The following is a 25,627-nucleotide window of genomic DNA, read 5'->3' on the forward strand; positions in this document are numbered from 1 at the left end:
ATTTTTAAGAATATTTTCTCAAGCCTCTGAAAGAGGTGTAGAATTTTTAAGAATATTTTTTTTAAGCCTCTGAAAGAGGCGTGGAATTTTTAAGAATATTTTCTCAAGCCTCTGAAAGAGGCGTGGAATTCTTAAGAATATTTTTTCAAGCCTCTGAAAGAGTCGTGGAATTTTTAAGAATATTTTCTCAAGCCTCTGAAAGAGGCGAGGAATTTTTAAGAATATTTTTTCAAGCCTCTGAAAGAGGCGTGGAATTTTTAAGAATATTTTCTCAAGCCTCTGAAAGAGGCGTGAAATTTTTAAGAATATTTTTTCAAGCTTCTGCACGAGACGTGGTGTTTTTAAGAATATATTTCCAAGACCCTGAAAGAGGCGTGGAATTTTAAAGAATATATTCCCAAGCTTCTGAAGCTTTGGAAGGAGGGTTGGAATTTTTAAGAATATTTTCTTAAGCCTCTGAAAGAGCCGTGGAATTTTTAAGAATATTTTCTCAAGCCTCTGAAAGAGGCGTGCAATTTTTAAGAATATTTTCTCAAGCCTCTGAAAGAGGCGTGGAATTTTTAAGAATATTTTCTCAAGCCTCTGAAGGAGTCGTGGAATTTTTAAAAATATTGTTTCAAGCCTCTGAAAGGGGCGTGGAATTTTTTAAAATATTTTTCAAGCTTCTGAAAGAGTCGTGGAATTTTTAAGAATATTTTTTCAAGCCTCTGAAAGAGACGTGGAGTTTTTAAGAATATTTTCTCAACCCTCTGAAAGAGGCGTGGAATTTTTAAGAATATTTTCTCAAGCCTCTGAAAGAGGCGTGGAATTTTTAAGAATATTTTCTCAAGCCTCTGAAAGAGGCGTGGAATTTGTAAGAATATTTTCTCAAGCCTCTGAAAGAGGCGTGGAATTTTTAAGAATATTTTCTCAAGCCTCTGAAAGAGGCGTGGAATTTGTAAGAATATTTTCTCAAGCCTCTGAAAGAGGCGTGGAATTTGTAAGAATATTTTTTAAAACCTCTGGAAAAGGCGTGGAATTTTTAAGAATTTTTTTAAGACGTCTGGAAAAGGCTAGAAATTTTTAAGAATATTTTTTCAAGCCTCTGAAAGAGGCGTGGCACTTTTAAGAATATTTTTTCAAGCCTCTGAAAGAGGCGTGGCACTTTTAAGAATATTTTTTCAAGCCTCTGAAAGAGGCGTGGCACTTTTAAGAATATTTTTTCAATCCACTGAAAGAGGCGTGGCACTTTTAAGAATATTTTTTCAAGCCTCTGAAGGAGGCGTGCAACTTTTAAGAATATTTTTTCAAGCCTCCAAACTACTGCAAAAGTCGTGAAATTTTTAAGAATATTTTTAAGACCTCTGGAAAAGGCGTGGAATTTTAAAGATTTTTTTTTAAATGTCTGCAAAAGGCTCGGAACTTTTAAAAAATTATTTTTGAAGCCCCTGAAAGAGGCGTGGTATTTTTAAGAATATTTTTTTCAACCCTCTGAATGAGGCGTGGAATTTTAAAGAATATTTTTTGAAGCCTCTGAAAGACGCGTGGAATTTTTAAGAATATTTTTTTCAACCCTCTGAATGAGGCGTGGAATTTTAAAGAATATTTTTTGAAGCCTCTGAAAGAGGCGTGGAATTTTTAAGAATATTTTTTATAGCCTCTGAAAGAGGCGTGGAATTTTTAAGAATATTTTTTATAGCCTCTGAAAGAGGCATGGAATTTTTAAGAATATTTTTTCTAGCCTCTGAAAGAGACGTGGGATTTTAAGAATAATTTTCAAGCCTATGAAAGAGCCGTGGAATTTTTAGGAATATTTTTTTCAATCCTCTAAAAGAGCCGTGAAATTTTTAAGAATATTTTTTTAAGCCTCTGAAAGAGGCGTGGAATTTTAAGAATATTTTTTCAAGCCTCTGAAATAGGCGTGGAATTTTTGAGAACATTTCTTCAAGTCTCTGAAAGAGGCGTGGAATTTTTAAGAATATTTTCAAGCCTCTGAAAGAGGCGTGGAATTTTTAAGAATATTTCTTCAAGTCTTTGAAAAAGGCGTGGAATTTTTAAGAATATTTGCTCAGGCCTCTTAAAGAGTCGTGGAATTTTCAAGAATATTTTTTCAAGCCTCTGAAAGAGGCGTGGAATTTTTAAGAATATTTCTTCAAGTCTCTGAAAGAGGCGTAGAATTTTTAAGAATATTTTCTGAAGCCTCTGAAAGAGGCGTGGAATTTTTAAGAATATTTTTTTTAAAGCCTCAGAAAGAGGCGTGAAATTTTTAAGAATATTTTCTCAAGCCTCTGAAAGAGCCGTGGAATTTTTAAGAATATTTTTTTAAGCCTCTTAAAAAGGCGTGGAATATTTAAGAATATTTTCTCAAGCCTCTGAAAGAGGCGTGGAATATTTAAGAATATTTTCTCAAGCCTCTGAAAGAGGCGTGGAATTTTTAAGAATATTTGTTCAAGCTTCTGAAAGAGACGTGGAATTTTTAAGAATATTTTCTCAAGCCTCTGAAAGAGTCGTGGAATTTTTAAGAATATTTTCTCAAGCCTCTGAAAGAAGCTTGGAATATTTTCTTTTATTTTTATTTTTTCTATTAAAAATATAGTTTTTAAAATTGAAATTTATTTAACCCTCGTTATTTTCTGTTCGTTTGGTTCATCCGAGGTTATTATCCATGTTTTAATGTAGCTTCATCGAGTGCCTTTGATACATCCTCAATTGCATTTTTACCCATTTTCTTTGCGCCATGGCTCATAGGTTTACGTAGAAATAGACCCTAAACCGGAGGAAAATATTGAATTTAGCAACAATAACAATAGGAAAGAAAAGTATACTCACAATAATCTTTCCCAAAATTTTTCCTCCATAGCCTTTGGCTTCAACATTCTGTATACAGAGAAGAACTAACAACGAACTGAAAACTATGACTTTGATGAAGTTCATGACGGAGCCCTAATTATGGCAATCGATAAATGGTTAATGACATCATTCTCCATTATGATTTCTAATCACACGTTGCTGTTTTGGAAATTTCCATTTTAAATAGTTTGTAAAGGGGAAATATACAACTCATGTAACCACAAATGGTAATGGGCTTTTGTGGTTAGCAAAGATGAAAACTTCTACGATACAATGGGCGTGGGTTTATAAAGATTTTTTGGGAGCAACCAAAGACCACAATGGGCGCGGATTTTTAAAGATTTTATTGGGAGCAACTGAAGACCATAATATGTGTTTTGGTGTTTACTTTTTTTGTTTGCCTAAAAGTATGCAGCACACATTCTAAATAAACACAATTTTCTCATTATCATCTCTAGGGAGATATTTTTGCGACTTCTCTCCTTAAAATCTTTGAAGAAATATTAAATAAAAATACTTGAAAGATATTCTCCCCTCAAGCATTTTCTTCACAATCTTCTTACATTAATAAACCATAAACTGTAACAAATTCGAAGCAGAATCGTAACAAATGCTTATGGAATTTGGCGGAACTAAAAAATTCAATCTTTCCAAATATTTTATATAAATAACTAGAACCCATTATCGTGTGTGTGTGACAGTATAATTTCTATAGGCTTGGAAGGCAGTTTTAAAATGAATATTTTAAATATAATAATTTTTTCAACTATACTAATGATGTTCTATAATTCAATCCAGGTGGAGGCCTTCCTAGGTCCCGTAATAGCGGGTGTAAGTAAATTTATTATGGAATTAAAAAAAAAAAAATTCCTTATTTATTTTCTTTTTTCAGGCAAAGGTTTTCTTGATGACAGCTGGTTTTCAGACAGTGTGGAACGCAGTAGAAGAACATGGTCCTAAAGTGTGGAACAGTGCAAAAGAACATGGCAAAAAAATTGTGGACAAAATACATGAAACATTTAAAAAAAGATCATAAAGAATAATTAAAAATAATTTTCAGAAAACAACAACAAATTTAAACATTTTAAATATGTAGTATAATACTATGCCCTCAGTAATCTTTATATGACAAAATTTTCAAACTTTCCAATGACTCGTTAATGTAAAATAATACATTGAATTATTTCAATATTGCGGTTTGAAATTATTAACTACCGTATTAATTATTAGTATCACTTGATTGTCAGTACCAAGAAGCTATATAAGTCAATAACATTTTCAATGGATTTTAATCAAAGCAACCTGTCGCACAATGCAGGTCCTTAGCCTCTTTATTTTATCAGTTATTCTGGTCATTTTATTTGAGGGTATCCAAGTGGAGGCCTTTGGTGCACTAATTGGGGCAATAGTAAGTCAACTTAACTTCAACAAAATCGAAACCCAATTTTTTTGAAATGTTTTTTTTTCTTTTTAAGGCAAGAATCGCTGGCGGTGCGGCTGGTAATGTGGCTAAGAATGCAAACAGAATAGCCAAAGGTGTAAAGGCTGGGAGTAAACTTGACAGTGGTGAGCAAAAGCCTTACACTAAATTACATTACGCTCGCGCGGAGGCACGTAGGAAAAAATATCCAGGCTGAGACTAATGGTTCGACAATGGACCTTTAAGTGACATGTATATACATACACGTTTAATTTAATAAAACGGATAAAAAAGGTCATCAGAGGATCAAAAATATTAAAAAAAGATCAGGCAGAAAAAATATTTTTAAAAATCCACGCCTCAGAGTAGTAGAGGCAGAAAAAATATTTTTAAAAATCCACGCCTCAGAGTAGTAGAGGCAGAAAAAATATTGTTAAAAATCCACGCCTCAGAGTAGTAGAGTCAGAAAAAATATTTTTAAAAATCCATGCCTCAGAGTAGTAGAGGCAGAAAAAAATATTTTTAAAAATCCACGCCTCAGAGTAGTAGAGGCAGAAAAAAATATTTTTAAAAATCCACGCCTCAGAGTAGTAGAGGCAGAAAAAATATTTTTAAAAATCCACGCCTCAGAGTAGTAGAGGCAGAAAAAATATTTTTAAAAATCCACGCCTCAGAGTAGTAGAGGCAGAAAAAATATTTTTAAAAATCCACGCCTCAGAGTAGTAGAGGCAGAAAAAATATTTTTAAAAATCCACGCCTCAGAGTAGTAGAGGCAGAAAAAATATTTTTAAAAATCCACGCCTCAGAGTAGTAGAGGCAGAAAAAATATTTTTAAAAATCCACGCCTCAGAGTAGTAGAGGCCGGAAAAATATTTTTAAAAATCCACGCCTCAGAGTAGTAGAGGCCGGAAAAATATTTTTAAAAATCCACGCCTCAGAGTAGTAGAGGCCGGAAAAATATTTTTAAAAATCCACGCCTCAGAGTAGTAGAGGCCGGAAAAATATTTTTAAAAATCCACGCCTCAGAGTAGTAGAGGCCGGAAAAATATTTTTAAAAATCCACGCCTCAGAGTAGTAGAGGCCGGAAAAATATTTTTAAAAATCCACGCCTCAGAGTAGTAGAGGCAGAAAAAATATTTTTAAAAATCCACGCCTCAGAGTAGTAGAGGCAGAAAAAATATTTTTAAAAATCCACGCCACAGAGTAGTAGAGGCAGAAAAAATATTTTTAAAAATCCACGCCTCAGAGTAGTAGAGGCAGAAAAAATATTTTTAAAAATCCACGCCTCAGAGTAGTAGAGGCAGAAAAAATATTTTTAAAAATCCACGCCTCAGAGTAGTAGAGGCAGAAAAAATATTTTTAAAAATCCACGCCTCAGAGTAGTAGAGGCAGAAAAAATATTTTTAAAAATCCACGCCTCAGAGTAGTAGAGGCAGAAAAAATATTTTTAAAAATCCACGCCTCAGAGTAGTAGAGGCAGAAAAAATATTTTTAAAAATCCACGCCTCAGAGTAGTAGAGGCAGAAAAAATATTTTTAAAAATCCACGCCTCAGAGTAGTAGAGGCAGAAAAAATATTTTTAAAAATCCACGCCTCAGAGTAGTAGAGGCAGAAAAAATATTTTTAAAAATCCACGCCTCAGAGTAGTAGAGGCAGAAAAAATATTTTTAAAAATCCACGCCTCAGAGTAGTAGAGGCAGAAAAAATATTTTTAAAAATCCACGCCTCAGAGTAGTAGAGGCAGAAAAAATATTTTTAAAAATCCACGCCTCAGAGTAGTAGAGGCAGAAAAAATATTTTTAAAAATCCACGCCTCAGAGTAGTAGAGGCAGAAAAAATATTTTTAAAAATCCACGCCTCAGAGTAGTAGAGGCAGAAAAAATATTTTTAAAAATCCACGCCTCAGAGTAGTAGAGGCAGAAAAAATATTTTTAAAAATCCACGCCTCAGAGTAGTAGAGGCAGAAAAAATATTTTTAAAAATCCACGCCTCAGAGTAGTAGAGGCAGAAAAAATATTTTTAAAAATCCACGCCTCAGAGTAGTAGAGACAGAAAAAACATTTTTAAAAATCCACGCCTCAGAGTAGTAGAGGCAGAAAAAATATTTTTAAAAATCCACGCCTCAGAGTAGTAGAGGCAGAAAAAATATTTTTAAAAATCCACGCCTCAGAGTAGTAGAGGCAGAAAAAATATTTTTAAAAATCCACGCCTCAGAGTAGTAGAGGCAGAAAAAATATTTTTAAAAATCCACGCCTCAGAGTAGTAGAGGCAGAAAAAATATTTTTAAAAATCCACGCCTCAGAGTAGTAGAGGCAGAAAAAATATTTTTAAAAATCCACGCATCAGAGTAGTAGAGGCAGAAAAAAATATTTTTAAAAATCCACGCCTCAGAGTAGTAGAGGCCGGAAAAATATTTTTAAAAGATTCACGCCTCAGAGTAGTAGAGGCAGAAAAAATATTTTTAAAAATCCACGCTTCAAAGTAGTAGAGGCAGAAAAAATATTTTTAAAAATCCACGCCTCAGAGTAGTAGAGGCAGAAAAAATATTTTTAAAAATCCACGCTTCAAAGTAGTAGAGGCAGAAAAAATATTTTTAAAAATCCACGCCTCAGAGTAGTAGAGGCAGAAAAAATATTTTTAAAAATCCACGCTTCAAAGTAGTAGAGGCAGAAAAAATATTTTTAAAAATCCACGCCTCAGAGTAGTAGAGGCAGAAAAAATATTTGTAAAAATCCACGCCTCAGAGTAGTAGAGGCAGAAAAAAATATTTTCTAAAAATCCACGCCTCAGAGTAGTAGAGGCAGAAAAAATATTTGTAAAAATCCACGCCTCAGAGTAGTAGAGGCAGAAAAAAATATTTTCTAAAAATCCACGCCTCAGAGTAGTAGAGGCAGAAAAAATATTTGTAAAAATCCACGCCTCAGAGTAGTAGAGGCAGAAAAAAATATTTTTTAAAAATCCACGCATCAGAGTAGTAGAGGCAGAAAAAAAATATTTTTAAAAATCCACGCCTCAGAGTAGTAGAGGCCGGAAAAATATTTTTAAAAGATTCACGCCTCAGAGTAGTAGAGGCAGAAAAAATATTTTTAAAATGTTCACGCCTCAGAGTAGTAGAGGCAGAAAAAATATTTTTAAAAATCCACGCTTCAAAGTAGTAGAGGCAGAAAAAATATTTTTAAAAATCCACGCCTCAGAGTAGTAGAGGCAGAAAAAATATTTTTAAAAATCCACGCCTCAGAGTAGTAGAGGCAGAAAAAATATTTTTAAAAATCCACGCATCAGAGTAGTAAAGGCAGAAAAAAATATTTTTAAAAATCCACGCCTCAGAGTAGTAGAGGCCGGAAAAATATTTTTAAAAGATTCACGCCTCAGAGTAGTAGAGGCAGAAAAAATATTTTTAAAAATCCACGCTTCAAAGTAGTAGAGGCAGAAAAAATATTTTTAAAAATCCACGCCTCAGAGTAGTAGAGGCAGAAAAAATATTTTTAAAAATCCACGCTTCAAAGTAGTAGAGGCAGAAAAAATATTTTTAAAAATCCACGCCTCAGAGTAGTAGAGGCAGAAAAAAATATTTTCTAAAAATCCACGCCTCAGAGTAGTAGAGGCAGAAAAAATATTTGTAAAAATCCACGCCTCAGAGTAGTAGAGGCAGAAAAAAATATTTTCTAAAAATCCACGCCTCAGAGTAGTAGAGGCAGAAAAAATATTTGTAAAAATCCACGCCTCAGAGTAGTAGAGGCAGAAAAAAATATTTTCTAAAAATCCACGCCTCAGAGTAGTAGAGGCAGAAAAAATATTTGTAAAAATCCACGCCTCAGAGTAGTAGAGGCAGAAAAAAATATTTTTTAAAAATCCACGCATCAGAGTAGTAGAGGCAGAAAAAAATATTTTTAAAAATCCACGCCTCAGAGTAGTAGAGGCCGGAAAAATATTTTTAAAAATCCACGCCTCAGAGTAGTAGAGGCAGAAAAAATATTTTTAAAAATCCACGCCTCAGAGTAGTAGAGGCAGAAAAAATATTTTTAAAAATCCACGCCTCAGAGTAGTAGAGGCAGAAAAAATATTTTTAAAAATCCACGCCTCAGAGTAGTAGAGGCAGAAAAATATTTTTAAAAATCCACACCTCAGAGTAGTAGAGGCAGAAAAAATATTTTTAAAAATCCACGCCTCAGAGTAGTAGAGGCAGAAAAAATATTTTTAAAAATCCACGCCTCAGAGTAGTAGAAGCAGAAAAAAAAAATATTTTTAAAAATCCACGATTCAGAGTAGTAGAGGCAGAAAAAATATTTTTAAAAATCCACGCCTCAGAGTAGTAGAGGCAGAAAAAATATTTTTAAAAATCCACGCCTCAGAGAAGTAGGGGCAGAAAAAAACATTTTTAAAAATCCACGCCTCAGAGTAGTAGAGGCAGAAAAAATATTTTTAAAAATCCACGCCTCAGAGTAGTAGAGGCAGAAAAAATATTTTTAAAAATCCACACACACCTCAGAGTAGTAGAGGCAGAAAAAATATTTTTAAAAATCCACGCCTCAGAGTAGTAGAGGCAGAAAAAATATTTTTAAAAATCCACGCCTCAGAGTAGTAGAAGCAGAAAAAAAATATTTTTAAAAATTCACGCCTCAGAGTAGTAGAGGCAGAAAAAATATTTTTAAAAATCCACGCCTCAGAGTAGTAGAGGCAGAAAAAATATTTTTAAAAATCCACGCCTCAGAGAAGTAGGGGCAGAAAAAAACATTTTTAAAAATCCACGCCTCAGAGTAGTAGAGGCAGAAAAAATATTTTTAAAAATCCACGCCTCAGAGAAGTAGAGGCAGAAAAAATATTTTTAAAAATCCACGCCTCACAGTAGTAGAGGCAGAAAAAATATTTTTAAAAATCCACGCCTCAGAGTAGTAGAGGCAGAAAAAATATTTTTAAAAATCCACGCCTCAGAGTAGTAGAGGCAGAAAAAATATTTTTAAAAATCCACGCCTCAGAGTAGTAGAGGCAGAAAAAATATTTTTAAAAATCCACGCCTCAGAGTAGTAGAGGCAGAAAAAATATTTTTAAAAATCCACGCCTCAGAGTAGTAGAGGCAGAAAAAATATTTTTAAAAATCCACGCCTCAGAGTAGTAGAGGCAGAAAAAATATTTTTAAAAATCCACGCCTCAGAGTAGTAGAGGCAGAAAAAATATTTTTAAAAATCCACGCCTCAGAGTAGTAGAGGCAGAAAAAATATTTTTAAAAATCCACGCCTCAGAGTAGTAGAGGCAGAAAAAATATTTTTAAAAATCCACACCTCAGAGTAGTAGAGGCAGAAAAAATATTTTTAAAAATCCACGCCTCAGAGTAGTAGAGGCAGAAAAAATATTTTTAAAAATCCACGCCTCAGAGTAGTAGAAGCAGAAAAAAAAATATTTTTAAAAATCCACGATTCAGAGTAGTAGAGGCAGAAAAAATATTTTTAAAAATCCACGCCTCAGAGTAGTAGAAGCAGAAAAAAAATATTTTTAAAAATCCACGCCTCAGAGTAGTAGAGGCAGAAAAAATATTTTTAAAAGATTCACGCCTCAGAGTAGTAGAGGCAGAAAAAATATTTTTAAAAATCCACGCCTCAGAGTAGTAGAGGCAGAAAAAATATTTTTAAAAATCCACGCCTCAGAGTAGTAGAAGCAGAAAAAAAAAATATTTTTAAAAATCCACGATTCAGAGTAGTAGAGGCAGAAAAAATATTTTTAAAAATCCACGCCTCAGAGTAGTAGAAGCAGAAAAAAAATATTTTTAAAAATCCACGCCTCAGAGTAGTAGAGGCAGAAAAAATATTTTTAAAAAATACACGCCTCAGAGTAATACTGGCAGAAAAAATATTTTTAAAAAATTCACGCCTCAGAGTAATACTGGCAGAAAAAATATTTTTAAAAATCCACGCCTCAGAGTAGTAGAGGCAGAAAAAATATTTTTAAAAATCCACGCCTCAGAGTAGTAGAGGCAGAAAAAATATTTTTAAAAGATTCACGCCTCAGAGTAGTAGAGGCAGAAAAAATATTTTTAAAAATCCACGCCTCAGAGTAGTAGAGGCAGAAAAAATATTTTTAAAAATCCACGCCTCAGAGTAGTAGAGGCGGAAAAAATATTTTTCAAAATCCACGCCTCAGAGTAGTAAAGGCAGAAAAAATATTTTTAAAAATCCACGCCTCAGAGTAGTAGAGGCGGAAAAAATATTTTTAAAAATCCACGCCTCAGAGTAGTAGAGGCGGAAAAAATATTTTTAAAAATCCACGCCTCAGAGTAGTAGAGGCGGAAAAAATATTTTTAAAAATCCACGCCTCAGAGTAGTAGAGGCGGAAAAAATATTTTTAAAAATCCACGCCTCACAACAGAATCCAAGCTTGAAATATAGAAATGTCCATGGTAATGGAAACAATATTGAAAACTAATAGAAGTGCACATTGCACCTAACATTTTATAGAGAATTTATTGAAACTGCAGTTGCGTTCTTTAATTCCAAGCGATTAGAAAATGAGACATTTGCGGTTATAGTGTTAGCCATTAATTACGGATATCGACATTGTAGGCATTCCTAAGATGAGTGTTTCAATATATTTTTTTATGTTGCGGTGAACCAGAGAGATCAACTATAAATTCGATTTCAAATCATATGAGTTTGCTAATATTGTATTTCAATATTGTGTCAACCATGGATCTGACAAGAATTTTAATTCTCTCAGCCGTTTTGCTGGTTCTTTGGAGTGTTTCTGAAACTGAAGCTTTTGTGGGAGCATTAGTCGGTGTTGTGAGTTAAAACAAAAAACATTTAAATTTTAATTTGAATTAATAAAAATATTCGAATCTCAAGATTAGAGCAGGAGTTATGGCAGCAAGAGCTGGTGGTATGGCAGCTAGGATTGGTAGCAGTGCGGCTAGAGCTGGAGCTGCAGCCGGCCGAATTGGTGGCACTGCTAGTAGAGCGGGTAAGGTCGTTTCCAAAGTTGCTAAAACTAGCAAAAACATTAAGAAAGGCATTAAAATGGCAGAGAAAGTTGATAATGCGCGAAAGAAAATTGAAAAAGTATTGCCCGCTAATTCAGGTCTTCGGTTACGATTCGGCAGATAATAATAATAAAATGTGGAAGATTAATTAAGAATAAATTAAACCAATAACATAATAATAATTAATTACAATAAATAAATTGAAATCAAAATTCCTTGATTTTAGGGAATAAAAAATTTAATGGATAAAAAATATTCTTAAAAATCCATGCCTCACAGCAGAGGATACGCATCACGAATTATTCTTAAAAATCTACGCCCCACAGCTGTGGATAATGGATGGCCGCGATTAACAATTGTAGCACCCCAAGTCATATGGGTAGCCTAAAAGTATGCAGCACGCATATTAATTAGGTAAAACATTAGGATGTTATAATACATTTATTTATTAAATATATTTTTGCATTTTGCATTGAACATAGTTTTACATTAAATTGCTTAAAAAATTGAGTTTAGTAATCATTTTCCGCATATTGATTAATCATTTGGACATTCCGCTCAAAAGTTCTTCCAGCAATTTTATTTACACCCCGCTGTGATGATCTACCAACCGTTGATGCAAAATTTTTGCCAATAGCAGTTGTCATTCGACTCTAAAAGTATGACAAAATTTTAACAATATTAAAAAACGGGATATTAGGAATACCCCGCGGAATACATACAAATCCACCAAATAAGTTAAATGCCTCAACTTTTTCTGAAGCATTGCCTAAAATCAGTAGAACTAATGTTATAATAAATTGTATTGAAAAATCCATAGCAATTTGGTTTGGCTTAGCTGTTAGCCGCGACAACTTGTTGCAAAGTGAATTAGCAAATTAGAGATTTTAAAATCTAGAATTACAGGACGTGTCTAAATATAATTATTTGAAATTAATTGTTAACTAATTTGTTACAACTACAAAACCAAAACAAATTGTTTTTGAATATTCCGTTGTTTTATTATTTATTGTTAGGAACAGTGTGGACAATAGGGCAACAGTCGCCGGATAAGCAAGACAGACACTGCAGTGAGGCGTGGATTTTTAAAAATATTTTTTCAGCCACTGCTGTGAGGCGTGGATTTTTAAAAATATTTTTTCCTGCCATTACTCTGAGGCGTGGATTTTTAAAAATATTTTTTCAGCCACTCTTGTGAGGCGTGGATTTTTAAAAATATTTTTTCAGCCACTCTTGTGAGTCGTGGATTTTTAAAAATATTTTTTCAGCCACTCTTGAGGGGCATGGATTTTTAAAAATATTTTTTCAGCCACTCTTGTGAGGCGTGGATTTTTAAAAATATTTTTTCAGCCACTCTTGTGAGACGTGGATTTTTAAAAATATTTTTTCAGCCACTCTTGTGAGGCGTGGATTTTTAAAAATATTTTTTCAGCCACTCTTGAGGGGCATGGATTTTTAAAAATATTTTTTCAGCCACTCTTGTGAGGCGTGGATTTTTAAAAATATTTTTTCAGCCACTCTTGTGAGGCGTGGATTTTTAAAAATATTTTTTCAGCCACTCTTGTGAGGCGTGGATTTTTAAAAATATTTTTTCAGCCACTCTTGAGGGGCATGGATTTTTAAAAATATTTTTTCAGCCACTCTTGTGAGGCGTGGATTTTTAAAAATATTTTTTCAGGCACTGCTGTGAGGCGTGGATTTTTAAAAATATTTTTTCAGGCACTGCTGTGAGGCGTGGATTTTTAAAAATATTTTTTCAGGCACTACTGTGAGGCGTGGATTTTTAAAAATATTTTTTTCAGCCACTGCTGTGAGGCGTGGATTTTTAAAAATATTTTTTCAGGCACTGCTGTGAGGCGTGGATTTTTAAAAATATTTTTTTCAGCCACTGCTGTGAGGCGTGGATTTTTAAAAATATTTTTTCCTGCCATTACTCTGAGGCGTGGATTTTTAAAAATATTTTTTTCAGCCACTGCTGTGAGGCGTGGATTTTTAAAAATATTTTTTCCTGCCATTACTCTGAGGCGTGGATTTTTAAAAATATTTTTTTCAGCCACTGCTGTGAGGCGTGGATTTTTAAAAATATTTTTTCCTGCCATTACTCTGAGGCGTGGATTTTTAAAAATATTTTTTCAGGCGTGGATTTTTAAAAATATTTTTTCAGGCGTGGATTTTTAAAAATATTTTTTCCCGCCATTACTCTGAGGCGTGGATTTTTAAAAATATTTTTTCCCGCCATTACTCTGAGGCGTGGATTTTTAAAAATATTTTTTCAGCCACTCTTGTGAGGCGTGGATTTTTAAAAATATTTTTTCAGCCACTCTTGTGAGGCGTGGATTTTTAAAAATATTTTTTCAGCCACTCTTGTGAGGCGTGGATTTTTAAAAATATTTTTTCAGCCACTCTTGTGAGGCGTGGATTTTTAAAAATATTTTTTCAGCCACTCTTGTGAGGCGTGGATTTTTAAAAATATTTTTTCAGCCACTCTTGTGAGGCGTGGATTTTTAAAAATATTTTTTCAGCCACTCTTGTGAGGCGTGGATTTTTAAAAATATTTTTTCAGCCACTCTTGTGAGGCGTGGATTTTTAAAAATATTTTTTCAGCCACTCTTGTGAGGCGTGGATTTTTAAAAATATTTTTTCAGCCACTCTTGTGAGGCGTGGATTTTTAAAAATATTTTTTCAGCCACTCTTGTGAGGCGTGGATTTTTAAAAATATTTTTTCAGCCACTCTTGTGAGGCGTGGATTTTTAAAAATATTTTTTCAGCCACTCTTGTGAGGCGTGGATTTTTAAAAATATTTTTTCAGCCACTCTTGTGAGGCGTGGATTTTTAAAAATATTTTTTCAGCCACTCTTGTGAGGCGTGGATTTTTAAAAATATTTTTTCAGCCACTCTTGTGAGGCGTGGATTTTTAAAAATATTTTTTCAGCCACTCTTGTGAGGCGTGGATTTTTAAAAATATTTTTTCAGCCACTCTTGTGAGGCGTGGATTTTTAAAAATATTTTTTCAGCCACTCTTGTGAGGCGTGGATTTTTAAAAATATTTTTTCAGCCACTCTTGTGAGGCGTGGATTTTTAAAAATATTTTTTCAGCCACTCTTGTGAGGCGTGGATTTTTAAAAATATTTTTTCAGCCACTCTTGTGAGGCGTGGATTTTTAAAAATATTTTTTCAGCCACTCTTGTGAGGCGTGGATTTTTAAAAATATTTTTTCAGCCACTCTTGTGAGGCGTGGATTTTTAAAATTATTTTTTTTAGCCGCTGCAGTGAGATGTGGATTTTTAAGACTATTTTCTTTTTCAGCCACCGCTGTGAAGCGTGGATTTTTAAAAATATTTTTTCAGCCACTCTTGTGAGGCGTGGATTTTTAAAAATATTTTTTCAGCCACTCTTGTGAGGCGTGGATTTTTAAAAATATTTTTTCAGCCACTCTTGTGAGGCGTGGATTTTTAAAAATATTTTTTCAGCCACTCTTGTGAGGCGTGGATTTTTAAAAATATTTTTTCAGCCACTCTTGTGAGGCGTGGATTTTTAAAAATATTTTTTCAGCCACTCTTGTGAGGCGTGGATTTTTAAAAATATTTTTTCAGCCACTCTTGTGAGGCGTGGATTTTTAAAAATATTTTTTCAGCCACTCTTGTGAGGCGTGGATTTTTAAAAATATTTTTTCAGCCACTCTTGTGAGGCGTGGATTTTTAAAAATATTTTTTCAGCCACTCTTGTGAGGCGTGGATTTTTAAAAATATTTTTTCAGCCACTCTTGTGAGGCGTGGATTTTTAAAAATATTTTTTCAGCCACTCTTGTGAGGCGTGGATTTTTAAAAATATTTTTTCAGCCACTCTTGTGAGGCGTGGATTTTTAAAAATATTTTTTCAGCCACTCTTGTGAGGCGTGGATTTTTAAAAATATTTTTTCAGCCACTCTTGTGAGGCGTGGATTTTTAAAAATATTTTTTCAGCCACTCTTGTGAGGCGTGGATTTTTAAAAATATTTTTTCAGCCACTCTTGTGAAGCGTGGATTTTTAAAAATATTTTTTCAGCCACTCTTGTGAGGCGTGGATTTTTAAAAATATTTTTTCAGCCACTCTTGTGAGGCGTGGATTTTTAAAAATATTTTTTCAGCCACTCTTGTGAGGCGTGGATTTTTAAAAATATTTTTTCAGCCACTCTTGTGAGGCGTGGATTTTTAAAAATATTTTTTCAGCCACTCTTGTGAGGCGTGGATTTTTAAAAATATTTTTTCAGCCACTCTTGTGAGGCGTGGATTTTTAAAAATATTTTTTCAGTCACTGCTGTGAGGCGTGGATTTTTAAAAATATTTTTTCAGCCACTGCGAGGCGTGGATTTTTAAAAATATTTTTTCAGCCACTGCTGTGAGGCGTGGATTTTTAAAAATATTTTTTCAGCCACTGCTGTGAGGCGTGGATTTTTAAAAATATTTTTTCAGCCACTGCTGTGAGGCGTGGATTTTTAAAAATATTTTTTCAGCCACTGCTGTGAGGCGTGGATTTTTAAAAATATTTTTTCAGCCACTGCTGTGAGCCGTGGATTTTTAAAAATATTTTTTCAGCCACTGCTGTGAGGCGTGGATTTTTAAAAATATTTTTTCAGCCACTGCTGTGAGGCGTGGATTTTTAAAAATATTTTTTCAGCCACTGCTGTGAGGCGTGGATTTTTAAAAATATTTTTTCAGCCACTGCTGTGAGGCGTGGATTTTTAAAAATATTTTTTCAGCCACTACTGTGAGGCGTGGATTTTTAAAAATATTTTTTCAGCCACTGCTGTTAGGCGTGGATATTTAAAAACATTTTTTTCAGCTACTGCTGTGAGGCGTGGCTTTTTACTTTTTCAGCCACTGCTGTGAGGCGTGGATTTTTAAAAATATTTTTTCAGCCACTGCTGTGAGGCGTGGATTTTTAAAAATATTTTTTCAGCCACTGCTGTGAGGCGTGGATTTTTAAAAATATTTTTCAGCCACTGCTGTGAGGCGTGGATTTTTAAAAATATTTTTTCAGCCACTGCTGTGAGGCGTGGATTTTTAAAAATATTTTTCAGCCACTGCTGTGAGGCGTGGATTTTTAAAAATATTTTTTCAGCCACTGCTGTGAGGCGTGTATTTTTAAAAATTATTTTTCAGCAACTGCTTTGATGAGTAAATTTTTAAAAATATTTTTTTCATCAACTGCTGTTAGGCGTGGATTTTTAAAAATAGTTTTCAGCCACTGCTGTGAGACGTGGATTTTTAAAAATACTTTTTCAGCCACTGCTGTTAGGCGTGGATATTTAAAAACATTTTTTTCAGCTACTGCTGTGAGGCGTGGCTTTTTAAAAATACTTTTTCAGCCACTGCTGTTAGGCGTGGATATTTAAAAACATTTTTTTCAGCTACTGCTTTGAGGAGTGGATTTTTAAACATATTTTTTTCAGCCACTGCTGTTAGGCGTGGATATTTAAAAACATTTTTTCAGCTACTGCTATGAGGCGTGGATTTTTAAAAATATTTTTTCAGCCACTGCTGTGAGGCATGGATTTTTAAAATTATTTTTTTTAGCCACTGCTGCGAGGCGTGGATTTTTAAAAATATTTTTTCAGCCACTGCTGTGAGGCGTGGATTTTTAAAAGTATTTTTTCAGCCACTGCTGAGAGGCGTGGATTTTTAAAAATATTTTTTCAGCCACTGCTGTGAGGCGTGGATTTTTAAAAATACTTTTTCAGCCACTGCTGTTAGGCGTGGATATTTAAAAACATTTTTTTCAGCTACTGCTGTGAGGCGTGGCTTTTTACTTTTTCAGCCACTGCTGTGAGGCGTGGATTTTTAAAAATATTTTTTCAGCCACTGCTGTGAGGCGTGGATTTTTAAAAATATTTTTTCAGCCACTGCTGTGAGGCGTGGATTTTTAAAAATATTTTTCAGCCACTGCTGTGAGGCGTGGATTTTTAAAAATATTTTTCAGCCACTGCTGTGAGGCGTGGATTTTTAAAAATATTTTTCAGCCACTGCTGTGAGGCGTGGATTTTTAAAAATATTTTTCAGCCACTGCTGTGAGGCGTGGATTTTTAAAAATATTTTTCAGCCACTGCTGTGAGGCGTGTATTTTTAAAAATTATTTTTCAGCAACTGCTTTGATGAGTAAATTTTTAAAAATATTTTTTTCATCAACTGCTGTTAGGCGTGGATTTTTAAAAATATTTTTCAGCCACTGCTGTGAGGCGTGGATTTTTAAAAATATTTTTCAGCCACTGCTGTGAGGCGTGGATTTTTAAAAATATTTTTCAGCCACTGCTGTGAGGCGTGGATTTTTAAAAATATTTTTCAGCCACTGCTGTGAGGCGTGGATTTTTAAAAATATTTTTCAGCCACTGCTGTGAGGCGTGTATTTTTAAAAATTATTTTTCAGCAACTGCTTTGATGAGTAAATTTTTAAAAATATTTTTTTCATCAACTGCTGTTAGGCGTGGATTTTTAAAAATAGTTTTCAGCCACTGCTGTGAGACGTGGATTTTTAAAAATACTTTTTCAGCCACTGCTGTTAGGCGTGGATATTTAAAAACATTTTTTTCAGCTACTGCTGTGAGGCGTGGCTTTTTAAAAATACTTTTTCAGCCACTGCTGTTAGGCGTGGATATTTAAAAACATTTTTTTCAGCTACTGCTTTGAGGAGTGGATTTTTAAACATATTTTTTTCAGCCACTGCTGTTAGGCGTGGATATTTAAAAACATTTTTTCAGCTACTGCTATGAGGCGTGGATTTTTAAAAATATTTTTTCAGCCACTGCTGTGAGGCATGGATTTTTAAAATTATTTTTTTTAGCCACTGCTGCGAGGCGTGGATTTTTAAAAATATTTTTTTCAGCCACTGCTGCGAGGCGAGAATTTTTAAAAATATTTTTTTCAGCCTCTGCTGTGTGGCGTGGATTTTTAAAAATATTTTTTTAGCCAATGCTGTGGTGCGTGGATTTTTAAAAAAATGTTTTTTCAGACACTGCTGTGATCCGTGGATTTTTAAACATATTTTTTTTTCAGTCAATGCTGTGAGACGTGGGTTTTAAAAAAATTGTTTTTTCAGACACTGCTGTGATCCGTGGATTTTTAAACATATTTTTTTTTCAGTCAATGCTGTGAGACGTGGATTTTTAAAAATATTTTTTTTTCAGTCACTGCTGTGGAAATGTTGTTGTAATATACTGCCATAGCGGTATTGGTTTTTTCTTCGTTTTATTATTATTACAAATTTGAATAGAGTTTACACCTCATCATATTAATAATCATAATCATTATAATAATCCGGTTCGTTTTCCCTTTCCTTAAGTTTCTTTCTCAGCTTGATGATTTTCCTGCCAACTTTTAAGACTTTTTCAACAGTTTTTCCAGCTGTTGTGAGTTTTTCAACAACGCTGTTGGATTTAGTAGTTTTTATACCATTTTTCACAGAATTTCCAGCTTTTATGCCCGACTTAGCAGCTCTCGCCAATTTTCCACCAATTTGGACAAAAGTACGACCAACTCGACCTGCAGCAGTAGCACCAATTCGAGCAGCAGTACCAGCAACTCGAGTGGCTGTTGCACCAACACGAGTGGCAGTTGCACCAACTCGGGCAGCAATAGTACCAAATCGAACTCCAGTAGCACCAACTCGGGCGGCAGTAGCTCCAATTCGGGCAGCATTAGCGCCGACTTGGGCTGCCATGACACCTCCCTTAACCTTGTAAAAACATTTTGCAATTAATTCCATTTTAAACCAGAAGTATTTCAATAACTCACAGCGTGAAGAATTCCTCCCAGAAAGGCTCCAGTTTCAGAAACACTCCAAAAAGCCAGCAAAACTGCCGATAAAATGCAAATTCTTTTCACATTCATTGTAGGCACAAATCTTTGGAATGGTAACTACGGATTATCGGATACACATATTTATACGAATAGAACGTTCAATTATATCGATATGGTCCACAAAACGAACCACAGAATATTCTTTGTTGTGTTTATATATATATACATAAATATGGGTTCATTGGTTAATAAATCATATCAAGATAACGTCAACTATAATTTAGCTTAGACTATATATAGTAATATTTACATTATAGTTGTTGTTGTTGTATCAGTGTTTGTTATTATGTTTGTATGTTCGTTCTTCTGTTCAATCTGGCTCTGGGTCTATCTCCAGTTTCAGGAAAGTGGCTGCTTCGATGGGGATGTAACCACAGATCCACTGGAGTTAGATGAGTAGGTTTGGCTGGGCAGTTGAAAAGGTGTTTTGTGTCGTGCGGGCCCATGCCACATACTGGGCAGATGTCTTGCACGCCGCGGTCGATTTCCGCCCAATAAGAATTTAGGCGACTGCAATATCCCGAGCGTAGTTGAGCCAAAACTACTCTAGTTTGTCGTGGCAGCTGACGCTCCTCAGCTGCAATAGATGGGGGATGTATTTCGAGGACTTTATTCACACTATAATTGCTTAAGGCCTTGGCAACTGCATCCGTGTGAATACTATTTAAACCTGCTTGATATGCTTGTTGATCTAGGGGTTCTCTCCTGTATCGTTGGACCTCTCCCTCTAGAGCATGGATATCCTTCCTTTTCTGCCTGAATGTGTCGGGCCTACCCACAAGATGTTGATTGGGATGGCTTACACGGTAACACCCAGGCAGGTACTGCAACGAAAGCATCTCATTGTGTTGCTTTACTGGAAGAATCTTTGACTCCTCATGTAGATGGCCCACTGAAGATTTGAGGAGGCACCCTGTCGCTGTTCTCAGGGCGACGAATTAGAAAAAGATTCAAACTTGCCAGATTTGAATATGTTTCCAATTCGTATCACATAATCTCGGGGACCAGACTGGCGCCGCATAGCTTACCACAGACCAACCTATCGCGTTATATGTAGTCAACAAGGTTACTTTATCTGCACCCCAGGTGCTGCCGGCTAGGGACTTGAGGACCTTGTTCCTACTTTTCAGTTTGTCGCAGATAGCTGTGGGGTGCGCGCACGTCGTGAAAGTAGTGTCGAATGTGACCCCTAAAATTGTTGGGGCAGTTTGCAGTCGGAATTCTGCTACCGTCGACCACGACATTCAATTCTCTTCCAAACTGCGCTGTCCATGTGCTGAACAGAGTGTCTGTTGATTTTGTGGCGGAAATCTGTTGATTTTGTACATATGTTTGTACATTGTAGTTTTGTATCGGGTACTTCTATACACCCTTGTTTCTATAGAACCTTGCTGGAAGAAAGGGTGCGTCTATAGACCCTTGCTAAAAGAAAGGTTGATTCAATAGAGGGCACATCTATATACCCTTGCTGAAAGAAAGGGTGCTTCAGTAGACTTGCTGAAGGAAAGGATGCTTCAAATGACCCTTGCCTGCTTCAATAGACCATTGCTGAAAAAGGGTGCTTCAATATACCCTTGCTAAAGAAAGGGTGCCTTAGTAGACCCTTGCTGAAAGATAGTGTGCTTCAGTAGACCCTTGCTGAAAGAAAGGGTGCTTAAGTAGACACTTGCTAAAAGAAAGGGTGCTTAAGTAGACCCTTGCTGAAAGATAGGGTGCTTCTATAGACCCTTTCTAAAAGAAAGGGTGCTTCTATAGACCCTTTCTAAAAGAAAGGGTGCTTCTATAGACCCTTTCTAAAAGAAAGGGTGCTTCTATAGACCCTTTCTAAAAGAAAGGGTGCTTCTATAGACCCTTTCTAAAAGAAAGTGTGATTCTATAGACCCTTTCTAAAAGAAAGGGTGCTTCTATAGACCCTTTCTAAAAGAAAGGGTGCTTCTATAGACCCTTTCTAAAGGAAAGGGTGCTTCTATAGACCCTTTCTAAAAGAAAGGCTGCTTCTATAGACCCTTTCTAAAAGAAAGGCTGCTTCTATAGACCCTTTCTAAAAGCAAGGGTGCTTCTATAGACCCTTTCTAAAAGAAAGGGTGCTTCTATAGACCCTTTCTAAAAGAAAGGGTGCTTCTATAGACCCTTTCTAAAAGAAAGGGTGCTTCTATAGACCCTTTCTAAAAGAAAGGGTGCTTCTATAGACCCTTTCTAAAAGAAAGGGTGCTTCTATAGACCCTTTCTAAAAGAAAGGGTGCTTCTATAGACCCTTTCTAAAAGAAAGGGTGCTTCTATAGACCCTTTCTAAAAGAAAGGGTGCTTCTATAGACCCTTTCTAAAAGAAAGGGTGCTTCTATAGACCCTTTCTAAAAGAAAGTGTGATTCTATAGACCCTTTCTAAAAGAAAGGGTGCTTCTATAGACCCTTTCTAAAAGAAAGGGTGCTTCTATAGACCCTTTCTAAAGGAAAGGGTGCTTCTATAGACCCTTTCTAAAAGAAAGGCTGCTTCTATAGACCCTTTCTAAAAGAAAGGGTGCTTCTATAGACCCTTTCTAAAAGAAAGGGTGCTTCTATAGACCCTTTCTAAAAGAAAGGGTGCTTCTATAGACCCTTTCTAAAAGAAAGGGTGCTTCTATAGACCCTTTCTAAAAAAAGGGTGCTTCTATAGACCCTTTCTAAAAAAAGGGTGCTTCTATAGACCCTTTCTAAAAAAAGGGTGCTTCTATAGGCCCTTTCTAAAAGAAAGGGTGCTTCTATAGACCCTTTCTAAAAGAAAGGGTGCTTCTATAGACCCTTTCTAAAAGAAAGGGTGCTTCTATAGACCCTTTCTAAAAGAAAGGGTGCTTCTATAGACCCTTTCTAAAAGAAAGGGTGCTTCTATAGACCCTTTCTAAAAGAAAGGGTGCTTCTATAGACCCTTTCTAAAAGAAAGGGTGCTTCTATAGACCCTTTCTAAAATAAAGGGTGCTTCTATAGACCCTTTCTAAAATAAAGGGTGCTTCTATAGACCCTTTCTAAAATAAAGGGTGCTTCTATAGACCCTTTCTAAAATAAAGGGTGCTTCTATAGACCCTTTCTAAAATAAAGGGTGCTTCTATAGACCCTTTCTAAAATAAAGGGTGCTTCTATAGACCCTTTCTAAAAGAAAGGGTGCTTCTATAGACCCTTTCTAAAAGAAAGGGTGCTTCTATAGACCCTTTCTAAAAGAAAGGGTGCTTCTATAGACCCTTTCTAAAAGAAAGGGTGCTTCTATAGACCCTTTCTAAAAGAAAGGGTGCTTCTATAGACCCTTTCTAAAAGAAAGGGTGCTTCTATAGACCCTTTCTAAAAGAAAGGGTGCTTCTATAGACCCTTTCTAAACGAAAGGGTGCTTCTATAGACCCTTTCTAAAAGAAAGGGTGCTTCTATAGACCCTTTCTAAAAGAAAGGGTGCTTCTATAGACCCTTTCTAAAAGAAAGGGTGCTTCTATAGACCCTTTCTAAAAGAAAGGGTGCTTCTATAGACCCTTTCTAAAAGAAAGGGTGCTTCTATAGACCCTTTCTAAAAGAAAGGGTGCTTCTATAGACCTTTTCTAAAAGAAAGGGTGCTTCTATGGACCCTTTTCTAAAAGAAAGGGTGCTTCTATAGACACTTTCTAAAAGAAAGGGTGCTTCTATAGACCCTTTCTAAAAAAAGGGTGCTTCTATAGACCCTTTCTAAAAAAAGGGTGCTTCTATAGACCCTTTCTAAAAGAAAGGGTGCTTCTATAGACCCTTTCTAAAATAAAGGGTGCTTCTATAGACCCTTTTCTAAAAGAAAGGGTGCTTCTATAGACACTTTCTAAAAGAAAGGGTGCTTCTATAGACCCTTTCTAAAAGAAAGGGTGCTTCTATAGACCCTTTCTAAAAGAAAGGGTGCTTCTATAGACCCTTTCTAAAAGAAAGGGTGCTTCTATAGACCCTTTCTAAAAGAAAGGGTGCTTCTATAGACCCTTTCTAAAAGAAAGGGTGCTTCTATAGACCCTTTCTAAAAGAAAGGGTGCTTCTATAGACCCTTTCTAAAAGAAAGGGTGCTTCTATAGACCCTTTCTAAAAGAAAGGGTGCTTCTATAGACCCTTTCTAAAAGAAAGGGTGCTTCTATAGACCCTTTCTAAAAGAAAGGGTGCTTCTATAGACCCTTTCTAAAAGAAAGGGTGCTTCTATAGACCCTTTCTAAAAGAAAGGGTGCTTCTATAGACCCTTTCTAAAAGAAAGGGTGCTTCTATAGACCCTTTCTAAAAGAAAGGGTGCTTCTATAGACCCTTTCTAAAAGAAAGGGTGCTTCTATAGACCCTTTCTAAAAGAAAGGGTGCTTCTATAGACCCTTTCTAAAATAAAGGGTGCTTCTACAGACCCTTTCTAAAAGAAAGGGTGCTTCTATAGACCCTTTCTAAAAGAAAGGGTGCTTCTATAGACCCTTTCTAAAAGAAAGGGTGCTTCTATAGACCCTTTCTAAAAGAAAGGGTGCTTCTATAGACCCTTTCTAAAAGAAAGGGTGCTTCTATAGACCCTTTCTAAAAGAAAGGGTGCTTCTATAGACCCTTTCTAAAAGAAAGGGTGCTTCTATAGACCCTTTCTAAAAGAAAGGGTGCTTCTATAGACCCTTTCTAAAAGAAAGGGTGCTTCTATAGACCCTTTCTAAAAAAAGGGTGCTTCTATAGACCCTTTCTAAAAGAAAGGGTGCTTCTATAGACCCTTTCTAAAATAAAGGGTGCTTCTATAGACCCTTTTCTAAAAGAAAGGGTGCTTCTATAGACCCTTTCTAAAAGAAAGGGTGCTTCTATAGACCCTTTCTAAAAGAAAGGGTGCTTCTATAGACCCTTTCTAAAAGAAAGGGTGCTTCTATAGACCCTTTCTAAAAGAAAGGGTGCTTCTATAGACCCTTTCTAAAAGAAAGGGTGCTTCTATAGACCCTTTCTAAAAGAAAGGGTGCTTCTATAGACCCTTTCTAAAAGAAAGGGTGCTTCTATAGACCCTTTCTAAAAGAAAGGGTGCTTCTATAGACCCTTTCTAAAAGAAAGGGTGCTTCTATAGACCCTTTCTAAAAGAAAGGGTGCTTCTATAGACCCTTTCTAAAAGAAAGGGTGCTTCTATAGACCCTTTCTAAAAGAAAGGGTGCTTCTATAGACCCTTTCTAAAAGAAAGGGTGCTTCTATAGACCCTTTCTAAAAGAAAGGGTGCTTCTATAGACCCTTTCTAAAAGAAAGGGTGCTTCTATAGACCCTTTCTAAAATAAAGAGTGCTTCTACAGACCCTTTCTAAAAGAAAGGGTGCTTCTATAGACCCTTTCTAAAAAAGGGTGCTTCTATAGACCCTTTCTAAAAGAAAGGGTGCTTCTATAGACCCTTTCTAAAAGAAAGGGTGCTTCTATAGACCCTTTCTAAAAGAAAGGGTGCTTCTATAGACCTTTTCTAAAAGAAAGGGTGCTTCTATAGACCCTTTCTAAAAGAAAGGGTGCTTCTATAGACCCTTTCTAAAAGAAAGGGTGCTTCTATAGACCCTTTCTAAAAGAAAGGGTGCTTCTATAGACCCTTTCTAAAAGAAAGGGTGCTTCTATAGACCCTTTCTAAAAGAAAGGGTGCTTCTATAGACCCTTTCTAAAAGAAAGGGTGCTTCTATAGACCCTTTCTAAAATAAAGGGTGCTTCTATAGACCCTTTCTAAAATAAAGGGTGCTTCTATAGACCCTTTCTAAAATAAAGGGTGCTTCTATAGACCCTTTCTAAAATAAAGGGTGCTTCTATAGACCCTTTCTAAAATAAAGGGTGCTTCTATAGACCCTTTCTAAAAGAAAGGGTGCTTCTATAGACCCTTTCTAAAAGAAAGGGTGCTTCTATAGACCCTTTCTAAAAGAAAGGGTGCTTCTATAGACCCTTTCTAAAAGAAAGGGTGCTTCTATAGACCCTTTCTAAAAGAAAGGGTGCTTCTATAGACCCTTTCTAAAAGAAAGGGTGCTTCTATAGACCCTTTCTAAAAGAAAGGGTGCTTCTATAGACCCTTTCTAAAAGAAAGGGTGCTTCTATAGACCCTTTCTAAAAGAAAGGGTGCTTCTATAGACCCTTTCTAAAAGAAAGGGTGCTTCTATAGACCCTTTCTAAAAGAAAGGGTGCTTCTATAGACCCTTTCTAAAAGAAAGGGTGCTTCTATAGACCTTTTCTAAAAGAAAGGGTGCTTCTATAGACCTTTTCTAAAAGAAAGGGTGCTTCTATAGACCTTTTCTAAAAGAAAGGGTGCTTCTATACCCTTTTCTAAAAGAAAGGGTGCTTCTATAGACCTTTTCTAAAAGAAAGGGTGCTTCTATACCCTTTTCTAAAAGAAAGGGTGCTTCTATAGACCTTTTCTAAAAGAAAGGGTGCTTCTATACCCTTTTCTAAAAGAAAGGGTGCTTCTATAGACCTTTTCTAAAAGAAAGGGTGCTTCTATACCCTTTTCTAAAAGAAAGGGTGCTTCTATAGACCTTTTCTAAAAGAAAGGGTGCTTCTATAGACCTTTTCTAAAAGAAAGGGTGCTTCTATAGACCCCTTCTAAAAGGAAGGAGAACAGCAACAGGGTGCCTCCTCAAATCATCAATGG

At 35.4% G+C, this 25,627-nt stretch overlaps 2 protein-coding genes and 1 long non-coding RNA gene across 3 annotated transcripts; 1 reads left to right on the forward strand and 2 right to left on the reverse strand.

Annotated features, from left to right (window-relative positions):
* Positions 1-10,913: 10,913 nt before the first annotated feature.
* On the forward strand, positions 10,914-11,439 carry LOC141392622 (uncharacterized). Its single transcript, XM_073965555.1, has 2 exons — positions 10,914-11,022; positions 11,086-11,439. The coding sequence occupies exons 1-2, from the start codon at positions 10,927-10,929 to the stop codon at positions 11,341-11,343; spliced, it is 354 nt and encodes a 117-aa protein (XP_073821656.1). The 5' UTR covers positions 10,914-10,926; the 3' UTR covers positions 11,344-11,439.
* A 202-nt stretch (positions 11,440-11,641) lies between these two features.
* Positions 11,642-12,084, reverse strand: LOC141392623 (uncharacterized). Its single transcript, XR_012409802.1, has 2 exons — positions 11,942-12,084; positions 11,642-11,872 (listed from the first exon to the last, which is right to left on the reverse strand). It is a non-coding gene; the product is annotated as an uncharacterized lncRNA (long non-coding RNA).
* Positions 12,085-18,438: 6,354 nt separating this feature from the next.
* LOC141392624 (uncharacterized) lies at positions 18,439-19,087 on the reverse strand. Its single transcript, XM_073965556.1, has 2 exons — positions 18,986-19,087; positions 18,439-18,926 (listed from the first exon to the last, which is right to left on the reverse strand). The coding sequence occupies exons 1-2, from the start codon at positions 19,079-19,081 to the stop codon at positions 18,483-18,485; spliced, it is 540 nt and encodes a 179-aa protein (XP_073821657.1). The 5' UTR covers positions 19,082-19,087; the 3' UTR covers positions 18,439-18,482.
* Positions 19,088-25,627: the final 6,540 nt, after the last annotated feature.

The sequence above is a fragment of the Musca autumnalis genome, unplaced genomic scaffold, assembly GCF_047663935.1.
Source record: "Musca autumnalis isolate F117 unplaced genomic scaffold, ASM4766393v1 scaffold_2, whole genome shotgun sequence".
Classification (NCBI taxonomy): Eukaryota; Metazoa; Arthropoda; class Insecta; order Diptera; family Muscidae; genus Musca; species Musca autumnalis.